We start from the raw sequence: 20,325 nt of genomic DNA on the forward strand, positions 1-20,325 counted from the left end.
TTTTTTTTTTTTTTGAGACAAGGTCTCACTTTGTTACTGGGGCGAGAGTAAAGTGATGTCGTCATAGTTTATTGTAACCTCAAACTCCTGGGCCCAAGCAATCTTCCTGCCTCAACTTCCCAAAGTGCTAGAATTATAAGCATGAGTCATGCCCCACTCTATAGCTCATATTTTCTATTTGAGATGTTACATAACTTGCCCAAGATCTTATAATTCCAAAGTAGTGGAGTCAGAATTCTGATCAAGCCTGCCCTCTATTCCTGATTACAGATGTGAGCTATCATACCTGGTGTTGGCCTTGCTCTTAACAACTTTTTTTTTTTTAGTCTTATTTTGTCGCCCTTGGTAAAGTGCCCTGGCATCATGGTTACACCAACCTCAAACTCTTGGGTTCAAGTGACCTTCTTGCCTCAGGTAGCTGGGAGTAAAGGCACCCACCTCAATGCTCAGCAATTTTTTTTTTTGAGATAGGGTCCCACTCTTGCTCAGGCTGGTCTCAAACTCCTGAGTTTAGGCAATCCACCTGCCTGGGCCTCCCAGTGTGCTAAGATTACAGGTGTGAGGCACCATGCCTGGCTCTTTACAACGTCTAATGTAGATTGTTGGCCTGGCATTCTTGCTGGTCTAGTTCCAGCTTCACCTTTCACACTTACTGCCAAAGTGGTCTAAAATCCCAAGATGTAGGACTGGGCGCAGTGGTTCACACCTGTAATCTTAGCACTCTGGGAGGCTGAGGTGGGTGGATTCCCTGAGCCCAGGAGTTCAAGACCAGCCTGAGCAAAGGGACATCCCTGTCTGTACTAAAATTAGAAAAACTAGTTGAGCCTTGTGGTGGGTACCTGTTGTCCCTGTTACTCAGGAGGCTAAGGCACTCTAGCCTGTGGCAACAGAGACTCTGTCTCAAAAAAAAAAAAAAAAGAGTGCCTTGTGACGAAGGTAGAGTAAAAAGCTCAGGGTCCTTCTTCCCCTAGTCTCTATTTGGTGACATGTCAAACAGCCTACAAATCCTAACCAGACGTGATTTCACAAGAGAAATTCTTCCTCTGACTCAATACTATGACCAGCTACATAATTTGTCTTTTGGAGTTTCTATATACCCTACATTAGAAGATAGCTCATGGCTTGGCGCCTATAGCTCAACCCGCTAAGGTGCCAGCCACGTACACCTAAGGTGGCGGGTTCGAATCCCCAGCCCGGACCCACCAAACAACGATGGCTGCAACCAAAAAATAGCCGGGCGTTGTGGCGGGCGCCTGTGGTCCCAGCTACTTGGGAGGCGGAGGCAGGAGACTTGCTTGAGCCCAGGAGTTGGAGGTTGCTGTGAGCTGTAATGCCATGGCACTCTGCCCAGGGGGACAGCTTGAGGCTCTGTCTCAAAAAAAAAAAAAAAAAAAAAAAACCCAACAGAATTATTCAAATTTCTTTCCCATTTCCACACTATGAGCTTCTAGAGAAGAGCCTTGTTTTATTCACCTTAAACCCTTAATGACCAGCATAGATAGGAGCTTAAAATATATCAGCAAATTAATAAAACCACTCAAGGCCCAAAGAATATATGATCTAGACCCACTAGGGCCATTCTCTGTTCATGTTCTGAGGTCCACAGAATTATCTTAATACCTCTATGATATGTTGCTTTATAAATTATGTATGTAAATGTCTGGTTTACCCCCACTAGATAGTAAACTCAGTATTATCTATGTCTTCATCTTCCATACTGAATGAAGTGACTAACAAGGAATATCTCAGCTTCCTTGAGCCTATTCATTTTTTTTCAGATCATTTCCAATGATATATGGATGAGAGAGGTAATCATTTAAATTCCAAATTAAGGAGTGACCTGATAGCTTTGTTAAGCCAAAAAATATACCAAGAAAATAAAAATAACTAAAATATATCACAAAGTTAATATTGACACTAAACAAACAACTTTTAAGGTGGACAAATAATTTTATTTTGTGCATGCAAATACATGTCAAGTACTGCAAACTTTTTCCATCAATTTTCTCTCAAACACTGAAAATCATGATGCTCTATTTTGTGAACAGCCAAAGCTAATATCTCTTCACTTCAGTGCTACAGCAAAAACACACAGAATTCACTCTTTGCTATTCACTATCATCACAACCCTCATTGTTCCATCTCTGCCCTCCCCCCAAATACAGGCCTTATAAGTCCTAGCCTTCCCCCATTTAATCCTATTCCTATAGCACAAAGGGAAACATTACAAATTGGAAATTCAAATTGAAATAAATGGAATAGAATTTATTCCCATATATATTCCCCATTTCATTGTACAGAATTATTTTAAATTATAGTTTTAAATAGAAGCTGAGTATATGCCTTAAAAATGAGCATTAAATCCATCTTAGAGATGGTGCCTGCTTTTTACATGATGGGTGTACACCATCTTTAATTTCATTTACATTTCAATCGAACAATAGATTTGCAAAGAAAATGTCTAATACAGACGTAAAAATATTCACACTAGAGCTTCACAATCGGTTGTACAATTGACAAACAGGCCTCTTTTCCCAAACTTTCCAGCTAAGCAAATTTATAAAATGTAATCAATGCAACAAGAAAAACATTTCTCTTTCACTTCCAGGGAAAAGAATATGCAATAAACAGTATAAATGCAGACAGCAGTTGCTGCAAGCTAACCACGATACTCCCAAGTGGCTGTACAGTGGATATGTGCAGTACAAATAAAAGCCACATGTGTTGTATCACAACTACAGTATAATTGTTTGCCCAGCTAAGAGAATGCATGCACTTCCATGCCTTGGGTTATAAAGTGAGGCCTAATTCTTGACAGGTTGATGGAGTATGTGCAAATGACCTTGGATTTTGGCAGTACTAAGTGCAGCCAGTGTCTGTGTTCCACTGGTTTGGGGATATTTTTAAATTTTTATTAAAAAAAAAAAAAAAGAAAAAACTGCCAATTTCAGACTTGGGGGATTAACTGCTCTTGGAGTAAAAATAAGACTCCACTTAAATGTGGGTGTTCTGACCTGTGGCCATTACTCCTCATATTCCCTTGCCAGCAAAGGGATACAAAGAAACCGTTAGTATAAAGGAGTTAACTTATTCAATTTATCCAGAAAATGTGATACTCCTTGAGCATGTTCATTTGTGTTCTGCTTGCAGAAGGTGTCCTTATATAGGAGTTACAGTAAGTGATCCCATCAATGCTCTTCATTCACTAAACATGAGAAAAATTCTTCCAAGAAACCACTTCACAGTTGCAATGCAACTTTTCCCTTTAATGATTAGTTGTCAATACTGGTAACAATCTGCTCATAAAATGACTCAAAGAAGCCAGGGAGGAAATACTCAGATTCAAAGTTTAACACATGCTGAATCTGATTGTTATAAATACCACCCCTGTTAACAAGACAACGTGGGCTCTAACGTTTAAAATCCAAAAGCAAGCTAAATGGTTTAAAAACAATTTTTTCGAATGTTTAAATGATCCTATTTTAAACTCCTACAAATTGCTGTGCATCCTGTAATTTTCTCAAGGCTGCATATAAAATTGGGATGTGATTTATGTACTTAGCCTCAACTTGAAATCTGAGTGAAAGTGACTAGATCCATACAAATGGAAAATTTCAGTTCTAGTATAAAAGGTTTATTATTCTCTTACTAGAGTAAATAGATATGGGGGGGAGTGCCATTGGCCTAATGAACTACCTTCTTTTGAAAATTACAATGCACAACTTTTCATATATGAACTGGTTTGTCACATGGCATTGAAAATAAGTCATGGCAGCAAAGGCAAGGTAAACTGCTTTGTTCAGGTACCACCTAAATAAATATGCATGTAATTTATAAGAATTACCAAAATGAAATTAGACTACAAAAAAGAATTACTGCAGCTACAGCTGCAGTATCTAAATGGGGGAATATAACATCAGAATGGGACTTAGAAACTGAAAAAGAGAAACACAAAAATTTAAAGAAAATAACCACCATTCTGCCATCTAGACCTCAGACTACTTTAAGCCAATTAGTAATTTAGTTACCAATGGTACAGATTTCCTTTCCTGTTGCTTTGTATCCTTTGTCCAAACATGTATATATTACAGTGTGTGGAGAAAAAGATCAGATGATAGGAAATGCTCCCAATTTTAAAAAGTCACATCCTAGGTCGGATTTGTAACATTTTCTTTCATGGCAGGTACCATTCTGAAAAAGCATCAGATGAAGTGCTTTCTTCTACAGTGGCAGAGAACCAATGGCCTTACTTCACATTAAACCTACCATGACAGACAGAAGGTAGCCATCTTTACATAGAGAATGGATTCAATACAGAAGAATCACAACACAGAGACAATTCCTATGTTGTTAGTGAGAAAGAGAATAAATTTAAAAAACAGGGAGTTATTCTTTTATGGGATCACCTGCTGCAAGACAAGCATTATTTTAATATAAATGTTCTGAGACATACCAATAAAGTTGGCAGGTATACACATATACTGATGCAAATGTAATTTCACTGGACAAGTAGGCAAACATCTAAGCAGTTTATCCCAACCCCCTCCAGCAGAGCACAACCAAGTTTCAAAATTTCAATTTTAAAATTAAAAAGATAAGGTTAAATACACAAGATCAATTTATGTAGTATATATTCACCCTCAGAACGTGCTGAAGATGTTTTGTGTAGTTCTGTTGCACAGAGGGTTCTTTCCCTGAGGGCACATAAGGAGCTCTCAAACTGTTAATAGGTCTCTATTTTGTAACAAAATAGCAATTTTAAAATCTTAAAAAAAAATACATTACCTTCAACATGGAAGATCTCACTATTAAATATCCATGAAATAGATAGACTGGTTTGCATATCCTTTTTGGAATTACAAACAGCAAATAAAGTACATTGGAAGCATTTCAAATGTAATAAGCACGTATTCATATAAAGGTTCTGATATAAATTATATAACAATCATGTTCCTGTAATATCCTAGGCTAATTTATAATGTCAGAAATAAGTTAATGTAACATGGTTTAAAACTCTTATTCCTATTCATTTCAGGTTACAGAGTGAAATAAATAAAAATGTCTTTGTAGGGATGGGGAGCACTGGCCATGGCAAAAAAAGTACAGTACTAACCAAAAGAAACTAAGTCAAGGCTACTGTGCTGTTATGCTACAAACAAACATCTTCATACATTTGAGTATTAAATAAATGTGTAAGATCTTCCATACTGACACCAGAATATCAAAACTACCCCTTTTGTTTCTCAGGTATATTTACAACTTATCAGTCACCTTATGAGCATGTTCATTAAGACAGTTATCAAACACCAGTATTTACTCATTCTGATCAAGAAATTTCAGGGAAATGTCAACCCTCCCGCCCCTGGAAATGTGCACAAAACTTTTTATCAAAATCTTATCTGATACAATGCTGTGGTTTTGTAAAACAACTAAATAGCTCAGACGACCAATAACATGATCCTGTTTAAGCATCTTGCTAGCAGGAAAAGCCCTTACATACAGTACACCTGGTGAAAGATCAGCTTGGCTTAAAATATTCCAGTACAATTTTCAGAGTAAACAACTTCACAGAAGTTAATTTAAAAAAAAATAATAATAAAAGTCAAACTAATCTGAAAGAAACAAAGGAAAAACAAAAAGACAAACTATAGGTAAGATCACCAGGAAGGAATGCCCAGCTTTTGTTTTCAAATGTTGACTGAAATTTAGGTTTCAATAAAATATCTTCCACAAATCTGGGGCATGACTGGTTAAACATACTGTATACTTTCAGACGCCAAGTCAAAAACCATTTCAGTCACATTTTGGCAGGGCAGAAATTATTCATGTTTTTAAGAATGAATAAATGTTAGTCAATGTTCTACTACTACATGGTTCATTGTCTTATCAACCTAACAGTCAAAAAACAAGAAAAATTAAACTTCAACACGAATAAACAATATTTAACCAAGATAATGCAAAGAACATCCAAATTAATTAGTTTAAGTTAAAAACCCAGCAATACCATCTTGTTAGTCAGTGCAAACGCTACATACAGGGTTTTCTCAAGAAAGCTGAAAGCACCTGATTCTTTTGCCAAGTCATCAGATTCAATAATGTACAGGCTTAAATCTGCATTTTAAAAAACTGCCATTACATTAGTGCATAATTTATCAAAATTGTAAAAACGATTCTGCATAACTTAGGAGAATTTAATATCTAGTATATCAGCTGAAAGACTTAGGCACTTGGTTATATTTTTAATTAATTACTTCAACAAGTAGCCTGTGTATAAATATTAACAAAGCAGAAACTATCCTTGAAAAATGGAAAATTTAAAAAAAAATGCTACAGATAAAAGCACTGCACCACACTCCTACATATAATGCAGTAAAGAAAGCTACTATATAACCCTGTAAAATTCTATGGTAAGAACTTCTAACTCCACTCTTCAAAAGAAAAAAAAAGAAAAAAATATCCATGCAAAGTCCCATGAAAAAGATAAATAAAGCAGCTGGAATGAGATGGAATTTTCTCTCAGTGAAACATAAAATAGAAATAAATAAGTTAATTAAGTCTACTTTCACTAGATGTATCATTGTAGGATCCTGCTAGTTTAATAACTGAGTTGTTAATTTTCTATAGAAGCCATTTAAATAGGAAATGGCTCAGTTACTGCACCGGATTGCTACAAACTCATAAAAAGCTGCTTGAAGCTTAAGTTAAATGTTGTCCAAATTCCAATCACTTCTGGAAAGTGAACGTGTTACCCTAGTAAAGTAAATTCTTTTTTTTTTTTTCATAATGCTAATGCAAGAGGGCTTGAAGTATCAAAGAGTCCACAGGAAATGGATGCCCCCAGTAATATCTTTTTTTTAAAAAAAATATACATTATATAATATATATTATATATATAAAAAGCTAGTGTAAATGCTTCCATGGTATGGTCACAAATTTGAAAGATGAACCTTCTTTCAGCTGTTGACCATCTTCCCATTTGCAACAGGTTTTAAAAAGTCGTTTTTATCTTCAGACATAACATGAGTTTTCAAAATGAGGTTGCCAACGCTGACAGGTGTGGCGATAGGGAGGCAATTTGCATTGCTAATAGACACTGGGAGTGGCTGGCTAAAGCAAGAAGTCACCGGCAGAACTTTTTGTTCCTCCCTGAGAAAAAAATGATATTGAAAACAAATTAGTCTTAAATGAAAACTTTTAAGAGCAAATCATACATGCTTTATGAAAAGTCTATCAAGCTTTTATGAGGCCCTAGTCAAAATCTCTCAAAGTATCACAGGTCACTAAAAAAAATTCCATTTTTCAGAAATTGAAAAATAATTAAAATACTGGTTATTTATGGCTATATAACCTATCAAGTTCAAGATTAAGCCCTTATTATTTGGCAGTAATTATAAAAAATAGCGATATTATAGCCAAGAAAATTTTAACATTGTTTTTCTTTCCCCTGTGTTGCCCAAGCTGGAGAAGGGCAGTTATGATCATAGCTCACCAAAGCCCCAGACTCATGGACTCAAGAGATCCTCTTACATTAGCCTCCTGAATTGCTGGCAAAATGAGGTTGCCAATACTGACAACCAAGGACCAAAGATGTGTGCCACCACACCTGGCTAATGTAAAGGCAATTTTTATTTTTGTAAATATAGAGTCTCACCACATTGCTCACGTTGGTCTTGAACTCTTGCCCTCAAGTGATCCCCCTGCCTCAGCCTCCCAAAGTATTAGGCTTACAGGCATGAGCAACCATGCTCAGATTTAACATTTTTCTTTAAGTAACCTTTAATCTAGGTTTTAATTTTTTTAAGTTTGACTAACAGATTGAAGAAGTATAACCTAATGCTGGAGAACAGATTTTTTTTTTTTCTTTTTTTGAGTCAAAGTCATCCAGGCCAAGGTTCTGTGGCATAAACCTAGCTCACAGCAACCTCAAACTCCTGGGTTCAAGTGATTGTCCTACCTCAATCTCATGAGTAACTGGGACTACAGATGTCTGCCACAATGCCCGGATAATTTTTTCGATTTTAAGTAGAGACAGAGTCTTGCTCCTGCTCAGGCTGGTCAGGTCAAACACCTAAGCTCCAGGGATCCTCCTGCGTCAGTTCCCAGGAGTGCTAGGATTATAGGTGTGACCCACCGTGCCTGGCCCAGAGCACAGACTTTTATCCCAACAAAAAGCAAATTTTAGGTCTTTTGTTACGATAGTGGAGACCCATTCACTGTCCATGGCAAACTTATCTTGTTCTATAAACCTACTGCCTTGATCTTGCTCTGTTAACCTATCTTTCTCTTCCTCAATAAACTTTGTTTCATGTTTGCCTTAAAAGAAAAAAAAAAAAAGGCTCGGCGCCTGTGGCTCAAGTGGCTAAGACACTAGCCATATACACCCAAGGTAGCGGGTTCAAATCTAGCCAGGGCCCGCCAAACAACGACGGCTGCAACCAAAAAATAGCTGGGCGTTGTGGCAGGGGCCTGTGGTCCCAGCTACTTGGGAGGCTGAGGCAGGAGACTCGCTTGAGCCCAGGAGTTGGAGGTTGCTGTGAGCTGAGATGCCATGGCACTCTACCTAGGGTGACAGCTTGAGGCTCTGTCTCAAAAAAAAAAAGGAAGTTTCAGGCTACTAAAACAGACCACTTAGTTCAATTTTGCATCTTTCCCCCTCAAAATCTGGGCAGACCAAATCATTGTTCTATTATATAAGGTCTTTCTCACAAAGTCAAAAATGAATTTAACAGATCATTTCTGTTTTCTCGTTAAGGACTCATGCCCTATGTCCACTGTTATGAATTTTCTTTTTTCTTTTTCTTTTTTTTTTTGTAGAGACCAAGTCTCACTTTATCGCCCTCAGCAGAGTGCTGTGGCATCACACAGCTCACAGTAACCTCCAACTCCAGGGCTTAGGCGATTGTCTTCCCTTAGACTCCCGAGTAGCTGGGACTACAGGCGCCCACCAGAACACCCAGCTATTTTTTTGTTGTTGTTGCAGTTTGGCCAGGGTTGGGACTGAACCTGCCACCCTCAGTATATGGGGCCGGCACCCTACCCAATGAGCCCCAGGTGCCACCCCATGAATTTTCTGTCTAACACTCACAGAATCACATGGTCTTCACCTAAACTCTGTTTCTTCTGCTTTAGTGGCTCCTTTTGGTGCTGCTGGACTGGATGCCCATTTTCCACTGCTGTTCCATTCAACAACTGATCATTTTGAGAACTGATACCAAGTTGTATGTCCAGGATCTCCTAAGAAAATAAAATGTTATTCTTCAGCCTGAAAGTATTCTGTACTTTTTAATTTTCAGTGGAACAAAGCTTCCTAATTGTTTAACTGTGGGACTTACTTCAATTTGTTCACTTTGTCCATCAGGTTCATCAGTATCAAGTGCTGAAAGCTCTAATTCAATATCCCTATCGGGCTTAGTATCTGTTGAATCTTCTGTATAATCACTCTGTAAACAACAAAATTACCGAATTTAGTGTTACTTAGTTCAATGTAAGCATTTCATATTGTATATCAAATCAGTACACTGAACCCCATAAATGCATCAAGGTACACAGTTATGATTTAATAAAACCAAATCAAAACAAAACAAAACAATACCAAATTTATAGCTGTGGAACCTAGGGCTTCCCTTTTACATTAAAATGGGACCCTCAATGGTTAATTAAAGATTTTAGGAAATCTCAGACTATTATTTCTACTATAGGTTTTAAAAGCAATCAATCATCTATCAGAAGTAGGCATATTAAAGTGCCCTAACATATTAAAATAACATATTTAAATACCCTAACACTGGTATGTTCAGCATGCAGAAAACAAATACATTACACATGAAGCTGAGAGATTCAGTTTCTTTACCTCTCCATTTCTCAGTTCAATTTCCTTGCTTAGAAGATTTAAGGTAAGGTGACGGCCTTCATCCAAGGAATTCCACTTCTGTTGCATGGCCAGAGCATTAGCCTCCCTCTGAAGAAGTAATGAGTTACTCTTAGCCTATAAAAGGAGAAAAAGAAAAATAAGTATGAATGTGTGGGATACAACTATAACAGGGACATTACCTAACAAATGCAAACACTGAAAACTAATTGTTTGTATCCTCATATTAATCTGAAATAAAAAAATAAATATTCAAAGCTAATTTACACAGGCCTACCTGCTGAAGTTCAATGCTCAAAAGGTCTCCAGTACTGGAATGCTTTCTGTGACCAGATAAATCAGTAACAATGAATCTATCCCTTTAAAGAGAAATATGTTTATTATAATAAAGTGAAATATGTTTATTATAATAAAGTAGTAATGACTATATGTTTTATGTAAAAGATAATCCTCAAAAGCTTTAGTCATCATTCTAAATGTAAAATTTTTTTCAGAAATTTGTAACATAGCTTAGACTAGCAAAGCATATTTCATGAACAAATGTTGAACTTGTTCTCTGAAAACCAATATATGAATGGATAATCCTAAAGAATTAAGAAAAACATTACCGTTCAATATAGTGTGCTGATGATGTGGCCTCACTGCCATATGAACTCCACCTTGAATCAACAGCATTGACATAAGGGACATAATCTGGAGAAATGTAGAAAGAAACAACAGGCTTTCTAAGTGAAAAATTAGTGTATAAATGGAACTTTACCCTAGAAGTGAGAACAATATAACCTAAATACTGTATCCTCATATTAATTTGAATAAAGCTAATTTAAAAAACAAAAAGGTATGTTCAATTACCAAAAAAAAAAAAAAAAAAAAGAAAAAGGTATGATAGAAGCATGTCAGCAGTTGATTTATAAATGTTATTTTTCTGGCTCAGCGCCTATAGCTCAACGTACACCCAACGTACACCACGTACACCCAAGGTGGCGGGTTCGAATCCCCAGCCCGGGCCTGCCAAAGAACAATGACGGCTGCAACCAAAAAATAGCCGGGTGTTGTGGCGGGCGTCTGTGGTCCCAGCTACTTGGGAGGCGAAGGTAGGAGACTCGCTTGAGCCCAGGAGTTGGAGGTTGCTGTGAGCTGTAATGCCACGGCACTCTGCCCAGGGTGACAGCTTGAGGCTCTGCCTCAAGAAAAAAAAAAAAAAAATGTTATTTTTCTAGAAAAAAAATAAGAGGGCAGCACCTGTGGCTCAAAGGAGTAGGGTGGGCCCCATATGCCGGAGATGGTGGGTTCAAACTCAGCCCCGGCCAAAAACTGCAAAAAAAAAAAAAAGAAAAGAAAAAATTAGTGTACAGATATGAATGTAAACTTTTCAAAAAAGAGCTGTATTTTAAGGCTGGGCGTGGTGGCTTGCACCTGTAATCCTAGCACTTGGGAGGCCAAGGTGGGTGGATTGCTGAGCTCACAGGTTGGAGACCAACCTCCACAACAGCGAGACTCCATCTCTAAAAAGTAGCCAGGCATTGTAGCAGGTGCCTATAGTCCCAGCTACTTGGAGACCGATATAAGAGAATCATTTGAATCCAAGAGTTTGAGGTTGCTGTTAGCTATGAAACAAGGGCACTCCACCAAGGGTGACAAGTGAGACTATCTCAAAAAAAAAAAAAAAAAAAAAATCAAATCTGTATTTTATCTCGCTAGCCATATGACACTGGTTAAACCATTAATTCTGAGTTTACTATGGAGGGAAAGGTACTCTGTTTCACAGATTGGAGATTAAAAGCACAGCGACTAGAACCTATCAGGCTAGGTATTAGTTGGATTACCTGACACACTGATGGGCTTAGTTGCACTTCCTTGGGAAGCAGTGGCTTGGACAGGATCGGTAGTATGGTAACCTGTACGGGAAGATCTGGAAATTGCACCCCATTTTGAGATGATGGGTCCATCACTAAAGGGAATTATTGGGTCTTCTTCTTTTGTCCTTCTCTGAGTTTCAAATAAATGTACCCTTCTCTTAACATCTCCACTGTCCAGGTCCTGGACAAACCAAAGAAAATCAATAAAAGGACTGTTGGTTATTACTTCAGCTAGTAAGTATATGCTATCAACAGACATGTTATTAGGTTTTCTGGGAAACATAACACTAGCTCTACATCTCAACGATAATCCAATACTATTATTAAGCCACTAAACTATGCTCTAACAATTTAAACATTAAATGTAATTTAATTCAGATTTATCTAAATGCAATGCTGCTGCTTATAAACGAGATATATAGCAACAACATGAAGATTAAAGCATTTTTTCTAGAATTTGAATCAACATGCATTTTCTCTCCACAGAAAGTCATACCCCAGAAAATCATACCATTAACACGGCATTTGAATTAGCAATTACATCTTTGGGCTCTGAATCAATGGCATTTATACAGGATCCTATGGTGCCGCAGGACCAAGGAGAATAATGGGAAAGATGATCTTCTTCAAATTTTGTACCACTCACACTCTCAGAAAACTGGATAAAAATAAAAAAGCCAATTAGTAAGAAACTTAAATTTGCAAACTTGTAACTAATATAGAATTCAGAGAACTTCACAGTAAAATTCCTTTAATACTTTTTATACTCTTTTAATAATATAAAAAACTTTTATATACAATATTTTTATATTAGAAAATAGCATGCCTTCTTTTCTTTTCACCTTTTCCTTTATTTATTTATTTATTTTTTTTAGACAGAGCCTCAAGCTTTCCCCCTGGGTGGAGTGCTGTGGCATCACAGCTCACAGCAACCTCCAACTCCTGGGCTCAAGCGAGTCTACTGCCTCAGCCTCCCAAGTAGCTGGGACCACAGGCGCCCGCCACAACGTCCAGCTATTTTTTGGTTGTAGCCGTCATTGTGGTTTGGTGGGCCCGGGCTGAATTTGAGCCCACCACCTTAGGTGTATGTGGCTGGCGCCTTAGCCACTTGAGCCACAGGCGCCGAGCCTCACTTTTTCCTTTAAGTGCTCATAAGGAACTCTTGACTGATACTATCAAAAGAAATTAACGAATATTTATAGCATGTTACTAACATGGTATGGATGCTCTAAAAAAAAGGAATGGAAAAAAAAAAAAGGGTGCCTGTAGCTCAGTGAATAGGGCAACCAGCCCCATGTACCGAGGGTGCTGGGTTCAAACCCAGCCCTGGCCAAACTGCAACAGAAAAATAGCTGGGTGTTGTGGCAGGCACCTGTAGTCCCAGCTACTTGGGAGGCTGAGGCAAGAGAATTACCTAAGACCAAGAGCTGGAGGTTGCTGTAAGCTATGATGCCACAGCACTCTACCGAGGGAGACAAAGTAAGACTGTGTCTCTAAAAAAAAGAAAACAAATACATAGACATGTTGGAGACACAGAGAGATGACATTCCATGTCTCAGAGATTATAATTTCCTTGAGAAAAGAACAACATGTGCAAATAAGGCAACGTAACTGATAAACCATGTACTATTAAATAAAGAGCAAAAGGAATTCAAAGGGTCTAGAACTATGAGGGGAAGTGAATATATAGTAAAGGAACTGTGAGTAAGGAATATAATAGGACCAGAATACTAAAGTCCTAAGAATCATTAACTCTAGTTTACAAATTATTCAGATAAGAAAACTCAAGGCCAAAATTAGGTTAAATTACTTGCCCCAAGACAAACTGCAAGCTGATAGCAAATCTGAATCTCATTTCCTAAAACATTATATGAAAAATGAAAAAGCACTTTTCTATCAAATAAGTGGCAGCTCCGTCACTGTTGTCAAGATGTTTACCTGCTTTGAAGAAATGTAAGTTTGATGAGACAAATTTGGATCTAGTTTAAAAATTCAATATATATTTATGGATTAAAAATTATAACACTTAGAATTATTTCAAAATTAGAATTACTTCAAAATAAACCAGCCAGAAGAAGGAGTACAAATAAAACAAGATTGGGTGTGTCAGTACTTGTAAAGGCTGGGAAATAGGTACATAGAGTTTATTATACTATTCCAGATACATTTATAAAGTTTGAAATTTCTTTTTAGAGACAGGATCTCACTATGTTGCTCAGACTGACTGGTCTGGAACTCCTGGCCTTAAGCAATCCTCCTGTGTCAGATGTCTTTCTAGCTGCTGGGATTATAGGCATAAACCACTGGGCCTTACGTATGTTTGAAATTGTTCATTTAATAAAATAGAAAGATTAAAAAAAATTTTTTATACCAGATCCTCCGAGGGTACAGAATAAATTAGAAGAAACTTTACAAAGAAATTAATGGGCTCGGCGCCTGTGGCTCAAGTGGCTAAGGCGCCAGCCACATACACCCAAGGTGGCGGGTTCGAATCCAGCCGGGGCCGGCCAAACAACGACGGCTGCAACCAAAAAATGGCTGGGCGTTGTGGCAGGCGCCTGTGGTCCCAGCTACTTGGGAGGCTGAGGCAGTAGACTTGCTTGAGCCCAGGAGTTGGAGGTTGCTGTGAGCTGTGAGGCCACAGCACTCTACCCAGGGGTATAGCTTGAGGCTCTGTCTCAAAAAAAAAAAAGAAATTAATGGTTTTCTCTAAATAAAACAGAACTAAAAATACCACTTTAAATTAAAAACATCCTGGTACAAAAACTTGTTTTGTAATGCTAAGAACAATCATTCGCAGTGATGTAAACAGCATGACTAATACAGTAGGCATTCTGTACCTCTTGGGAAGAAATGCCTCAGATAGCCCAACATTCAAATCCCAGCTGCTTATAGGCAGAATAATCTTGGCTAATGACTTAACTTCTCTGAGTAAAGTTCTTAACCTATAAAATATGAATTACTATCTGTCCCCTAAGGTTTTTGTGAGAATTAAATAAAACAGCTTTATGTAAATGCCGAGTATAATGCCTGGCATGAATGGTGCTCAATAAATGGTAGATATTAAGCTTATTATTAATAAAAATGATAAAAATAACCACACTGCTGGAAAGATTTTGAATTCTTGGTTGATACAGAACTGTCTTCAGACAGGTAGATAATAGTCTTCAGAGTCTCACAACACCTAGCAATAATGAGTACATAGTCAGTGTTTATTGAACTAACCTCAAGTGCACACCAAACCACTGCAAAACATCCAAAATAGCTAACCCTGGTTTGAATGAGAAATTTGAAGTCAGAGGTTTTAACTACTCTTGCAACATCAAGTGATTAAAACCTTTCTTACATCCGTGCGAAAGTCTACACTGAATAGAGGAGAAGGTGGTGTTGGTGACTGTGTTGCCACAGGAAGAGTTGAAGAAACAAGAGGTGCTTTCTGAGTGTGGTACTGTGCCCACTGATCTGGCTTTCTTCTTATCTGCTCCTCGCAACTGGTCTTCAAATGACCACAAGGTTCCTAATGGGGGATAAAAGAAACAATCTTAATCATCTATGGAGTGGTGAATAAATATATGCTCTGTGAAAATAGTGTAAACAGTTTATAATATTGTTGGGATAAAAAAATACAAGAGGAAAAGTCACCTAGTCTGTTCTCCACACACTTAAATAGAAAGGTTAATATTTATTCAACTGATGTTAAAAGCAAAATCCTAATACTCACTTTTCTGTTTTAGAAAAGTCATTGGTATATATGTGGAGATACTGAAAAGAGACCTTGTCCTTGTAGTTTTGAGATTTCTTTTTACCTTGCCCAAAGTTTTCTATCCAAACATGACATTTATTGAGCTTTCATACGTATCAGGGCCAGTTCTAAGAACTTTGTTTTTCTGATTTAATTCTCACAACAGCCTTAAGATAGGTACTACTGTTATCTCCACCAATAGATGAAAAACTGTAGCACAGGGAGATCAAATACCTCCTATAGGTCACACAATTTTTTTTTTTTTTTTTAGACAGAGCCTCAGGCTATCCTCCTGGGTAGAGTGCCATGGCATCACAGCTCACAGCAACCTCCAACTCCTGGGCGCAAGCGAGTCTCCTGCCTCAGCCTCCCAAGTAGCTGGGAGTACAGGCGTCCACCACAACGCCAGGCCATTTTTGGTTGCAGCCATCATTGTTGTTTGGCGGGCCCGGGCTGGGGATTCGAACCCACCACCTTAGGTGTATGTAGCTGGTGCCTTAGCCGCTTGAGCCACAGGCGCCGAGCCAGGTCACACAATTTTAAGTAGAGGAGCCAGAATGTATACTACAATGGACTCCTACCTACTACATGATAGTGGTATTACTATTTCCATCATCACTTACCCTTGGTAAAGGCACAGTTGTCCTTGGTTCACTTGGTGGCTGACAAGCCACTGAATAATACCCATCTAATGAGTTGTATCTTTCCCGCAAAGATGTCTGATAGACAGACGAATGCATCACATCCATTGGAGGTAAAGAATTGCTTCTAATAATGTCATCTCGCTGGTACATAGGTGGGCGCCAGATGCGCCGGCTATCGTACACAGGAGCATACATCCCAGAAGGTACTGGAGGAACTGGTGCATACGGCTGCGGAGGAGGAGGCTGGTAAGGAGAAGAATTCATTCGATCTCGAGGGGAAAATGTACTGTAATGATCGGCATATGGCATGGAAGCAGGTGGGAGGGAGGACTCTGGAACATTATTGGACCTCACAAAACGAGGAACACAAGGAGCCACACCAGCTGGTACCGTTGGAGGTGGTGGGTAGTATCCTTGAAAATTGGAAAAAGGAATATTTAATGTAATCTTAGTAAAAGCCAACATTTTATAATGGTTTAAGTCTAAAGCAGCCTTTAATGTGGGAAATTATTAAGCTATGAACTTTACCTTAGTTACCTTTATAAAGCATCTATTTTCAAGATATTACTATATGAAAATCATTAACAGTCAACATTTTGTTAAACAGCTCTTTAAAAACACATGACAGAGCTATCAATATGACTGATAAATTTCCTTCTAGGGCATCTACTGCCACAGATTTTGGATTAAATAATCAGTTACATGACTGATTCTTATTTTGGGGAGCAGAGGTTAAAGGCATCTTTCAAAATCTATTTCAGCTGTTCCTTGTCATTCCACAATTGTACATAACATACATAAACAAAACAATTTTCATACCATTTCAGGGGATTTAAAGTGCTCTCTGAAGCTCATTCATTAATCCTATATTTAATTTATAGGATTGATAGTATTAAAAGTATTAGTAACTGGAACCACAGATTCTTAGGGTCGGAAGAAAACATTTGGGTCATGTAGTTCAAAGGATTAATTTTTTAATGTAGACATTCTAGACAGATATAAATGATTCACTCATTTATCTAAGGGAAAAACATGTTAGATTATTGTTTCTTTCTCTTTTTTTTTGAGACAAAGTCTCACTTTGTTGCCCTCGGTAGAATGCCGTGGTGTCACAGCTCACAGCAACCTCAAACTCTTAGGCTCAAGTGATTTGTCTTGCCTCAGCCTCCTGAGTAGCTAGGACTACAGGCACCCACTGACACCCAGCTATTTTTAGAGATGAGGTCTCCCTCTTGCTTAGGCTGGTCTTGAACTCCTGAGCGCAAGCAATCCACTTGCCTCAGCCTCCCAGAGTGCTAGGATTACAGGCATGAGGCACTGCGCCCGGTAACAGTTTCTTTTTTTCTTAAATATTGCTCAAAATTACTTACCTGTCTGTGGATACTGTGGGACTTCAAAGGGTATCTGAGTCCTTGGATCTTGAAAATACTGAATGTTTTCAGAATGCTGAGGATATACTGGTACTCTAGTTAGAAATGGGCTGGATTTTTGAGGCACAGAATTCAGCTCTGTTCCAACATTAGAGGGTCCAGATGAGGTAGCCGATACATTACTTACAGGAGTCTTGGGTGGAGAACCAATTTTACTGCAGAAAGTATTTAACAAAGAACAAAAAATAACCAAGTGACTTCCTCAAAAGGTAGCTTTCATAAAACCATATATATAATGAAATTACAAAGAGAAAATGATCAAGGCAACAGATCTCACATTCCAGTAAGGGCAACTGGGAATGAAAACAATTCCCAGGCATTAGTATGACTCATCAGTCCCTTTTATCCACGCTGTTAAGGTTGCTGAGACATGGTCTTGTTCTGTCAGCACAGCTAGAGTGCAGTGGTATCATCACAGCTCACTGCAACCTCAAACTCCCAGGCTCAAACAATCCTCTTTCCTCAGCCTCCTCAGTAGCTGGGACTACAGGTATGCACCACTATACCTGGCTCATTTTTCTATTTTTAGTAGAGACAGAATCTTGCTCTTGCTCAGGGTGATCTCGAACTCCTGAGCTCAAGTGATTCTTTTGCTTCAGCCTCCCAGTACCCAAGCTTTAAACAAAGATTTTTCCTATTGGAAATTAGAAAAAAAAATTCTTTTCAATAAATTCCCAATAAAAAACAATTCAGTCCACTAGTAGAATCCTTTGGGAAAAAAAGATAGACATGGTAAGAAAGAGTTAAGATTAGCTGAAATACAAATTCCTGAGGGAAGGTTATTTTTGACTATTTGTTAACTCCTATAGTCCTAGCACCTAAAACAGTTCCTGGCAGAGAAGGCACTTAGTAAATATCTGCTACGTGAATGAAATGGTAACTCATTAAACATTAAATTGATGGAAAATACAAAACTCTTTTATTATTATTGGTATCATTATTATTACTATTTGAGACAGAGTCATAGCTCACAGCAACTTCAAACTCTCAGCCTCCCCAACAGCTGGGACTACAGACACTGGCCACGACACCTGGCTAGTTCCTGGTATTTTTAGTAGAGATGTCTTGCTTTTACTCAGACTGGTTTTGAACTCCTGAGCTCAAGCAATCCACCTGTCTCAGCCTCCCAGAGTGCTAGGGTCATAGGCATGAGCCACCATGCCTGGTCTATTACTATTTTGAACACAAAAAAATTTTTCTTGGTTGAGTCCCCAAGTAATCAGCTCTAGGGGATTTTTCTTACTAAGGCTTTCTTATCTCTTTTAAGAAGACAAACTTAACAGAGCTTGAGATATGTGGTGACACAAGAAAATGATCTTATTAATTATGCAGAAATTCAATACACTGCCTCCCACCCAGATTAGAGGAGTTTTCCTCAAACTAGAAGAATCCTTTTAAAGCTAAAGTGTATATACAATGAATGGGCTGCTTTTAAATCTAGCACAAATTAGTCTAAAAGATTAAAATGCAGAAAATAAGGAACTATGGGACATACCAGTAGGTACAAATATAGTAGCTTAGAATTTAAAGATACTTTAGGACTATGCTTTTTCTTTACATAAGTTAAAACAAATGCACCAAGGAAATGATTAGGATTTCCTTAAAAACTAACTAAAACTTACAGAGCAGTTATTGAGTATATTCCAGTCACTATGCTAAATACTTTATATAGCTTATCTAGTCCTTCCATGTCAAAATGTTACATACCATAAAATTTGGATTAGTGTTCTATTTTAGTAGAGGTGAGGTCTTGCCTTTTGCTCGAGCTGGTCTCAGGTGATTCACCCACCTCGACCTCCCAGAGTGCTAGGATCACGGCATGAGCAACTGTGCCCAGCTTGGATGAGTATTCTAAAATGTCACATTCTTAGGCTTATCAATAAAAGGGCATCAAAATTCAAAACAAAGTGAATATTCATAGCTTGATGAAGCTATCCCAAAAATTCAGACTTTTTTTTAAAAAGTCTGGGAAAAACTAAGTTTTCAGTCATATCCTAGTCAGACAGCTACATTACTACACATATCCCAGACAGTTTTCAGGATGCTCTAGGATTCTCCCCAGCAGCCTCTCTCATACCTCCATGTTTTTGCTTGACCTGCTTCCTCTATTCAGGATGCCTTTCTTCCTATCTATACTTTCAAAACTAGCTCAAATGTCATCAATTCACCTCTAAGAAGCCTGTAGAATCAGTTGTCCCTTCTATCTTCCAATAACACTTGTGAACCAATCAGAATGTGTTACATCTATTTACATATCTATCTTCCAAATAATACTGGAAGACTCATTTACTTTCTTTTCTTTCTTTTTGACAGGGTCTTATTCTGCTGCCTAGGCTGGAGTGCAGTGATGTGATTACAACTTACTGCAACCTCAGTTACTGGGCTCAAGAGATCCTTCCACCTCAGTCTCCTGAGTAGCTAGGACTGACAATAGCACGTGCTGCCACATCCAGCTAATGTTTAAAAAAATTTTTTTTTGTATAGACAGGGTCTTACTATGTCAACTAGGCTGGTCTCAAACTCCTGGCCTCAAGCTATTATCCAACCCCAACCTCTCAAAATGCTGGGATTATGGGCATGAGCCAAAACAGCCAGCCCAGCTCATTTTCATTAGCTACATAAGGAATAGGCCAAAGGACTCAAAAGAAGGGCTTAATAGTAGATAGTGGATTGCAGGGTGGGTAAGAAAGGAGTGAATACTTGGAGAAGCTCATGGAATATTTAAAAAGATTAGGGAGAGCCGAGTGCCATGGTGTGTACCTATAGTCCTAGTTTCTGGGGA

The 20,325-nt window shown here is 38.1% G+C and overlaps 1 protein-coding gene across 5 annotated transcripts in view; it reads right to left on the minus strand.

Moving 5' to 3' along the window:
- Positions 1-1,930: 1,930 nt before the first annotated feature.
- RC3H2 (ring finger and CCCH-type domains 2) overlaps positions 1,931-20,325 on the minus strand; it is a 63,402-nt gene continuing 45,007 nt past the window's right edge. For 3 of the 5 annotated variants that reach the window (XM_003785282.3, XM_023510548.1, XM_023510549.1), the window contains 11 exons: positions 17,484-17,698; positions 16,093-16,526; positions 15,074-15,244; positions 12,239-12,385; positions 11,695-11,908; positions 10,477-10,561; positions 10,146-10,227; positions 9,851-9,985; positions 9,333-9,440; positions 9,086-9,234; positions 1,931-7,146 (listed from right to left, as the gene is read on the minus strand). In XM_003785282.3, coding sequence (XP_003785330.1) covers positions 6,954-7,146; positions 9,086-9,234; positions 9,333-9,440; positions 9,851-9,985; positions 10,146-10,227; positions 10,477-10,561; positions 11,695-11,908; positions 12,239-12,385; positions 15,074-15,244; positions 16,093-16,526; positions 17,484-17,698 — 1,933 coding nt within the window. In that variant the 3' untranslated portion in view covers positions 1,931-6,953. The remainder of the gene's footprint in view (positions 7,147-9,085; positions 9,235-9,332; positions 9,441-9,850; positions 9,986-10,145; positions 10,228-10,476; positions 10,562-11,694; positions 11,909-12,238; positions 12,386-15,073; positions 15,245-16,092; positions 16,527-17,483; positions 17,699-20,325) is intronic. The other 2 variants (XM_023510551.1, XM_023510550.1) reach the window with 1 other exon arrangement.

Source organism: Otolemur garnettii, unplaced genomic scaffold (assembly GCF_000181295.1).
Source record: "Otolemur garnettii isolate 467f Iridium unplaced genomic scaffold, OtoGar3 scaffold00014, whole genome shotgun sequence".
NCBI lineage: Eukaryota > Metazoa > Chordata > Mammalia > Primates > Galagidae > Otolemur > Otolemur garnettii.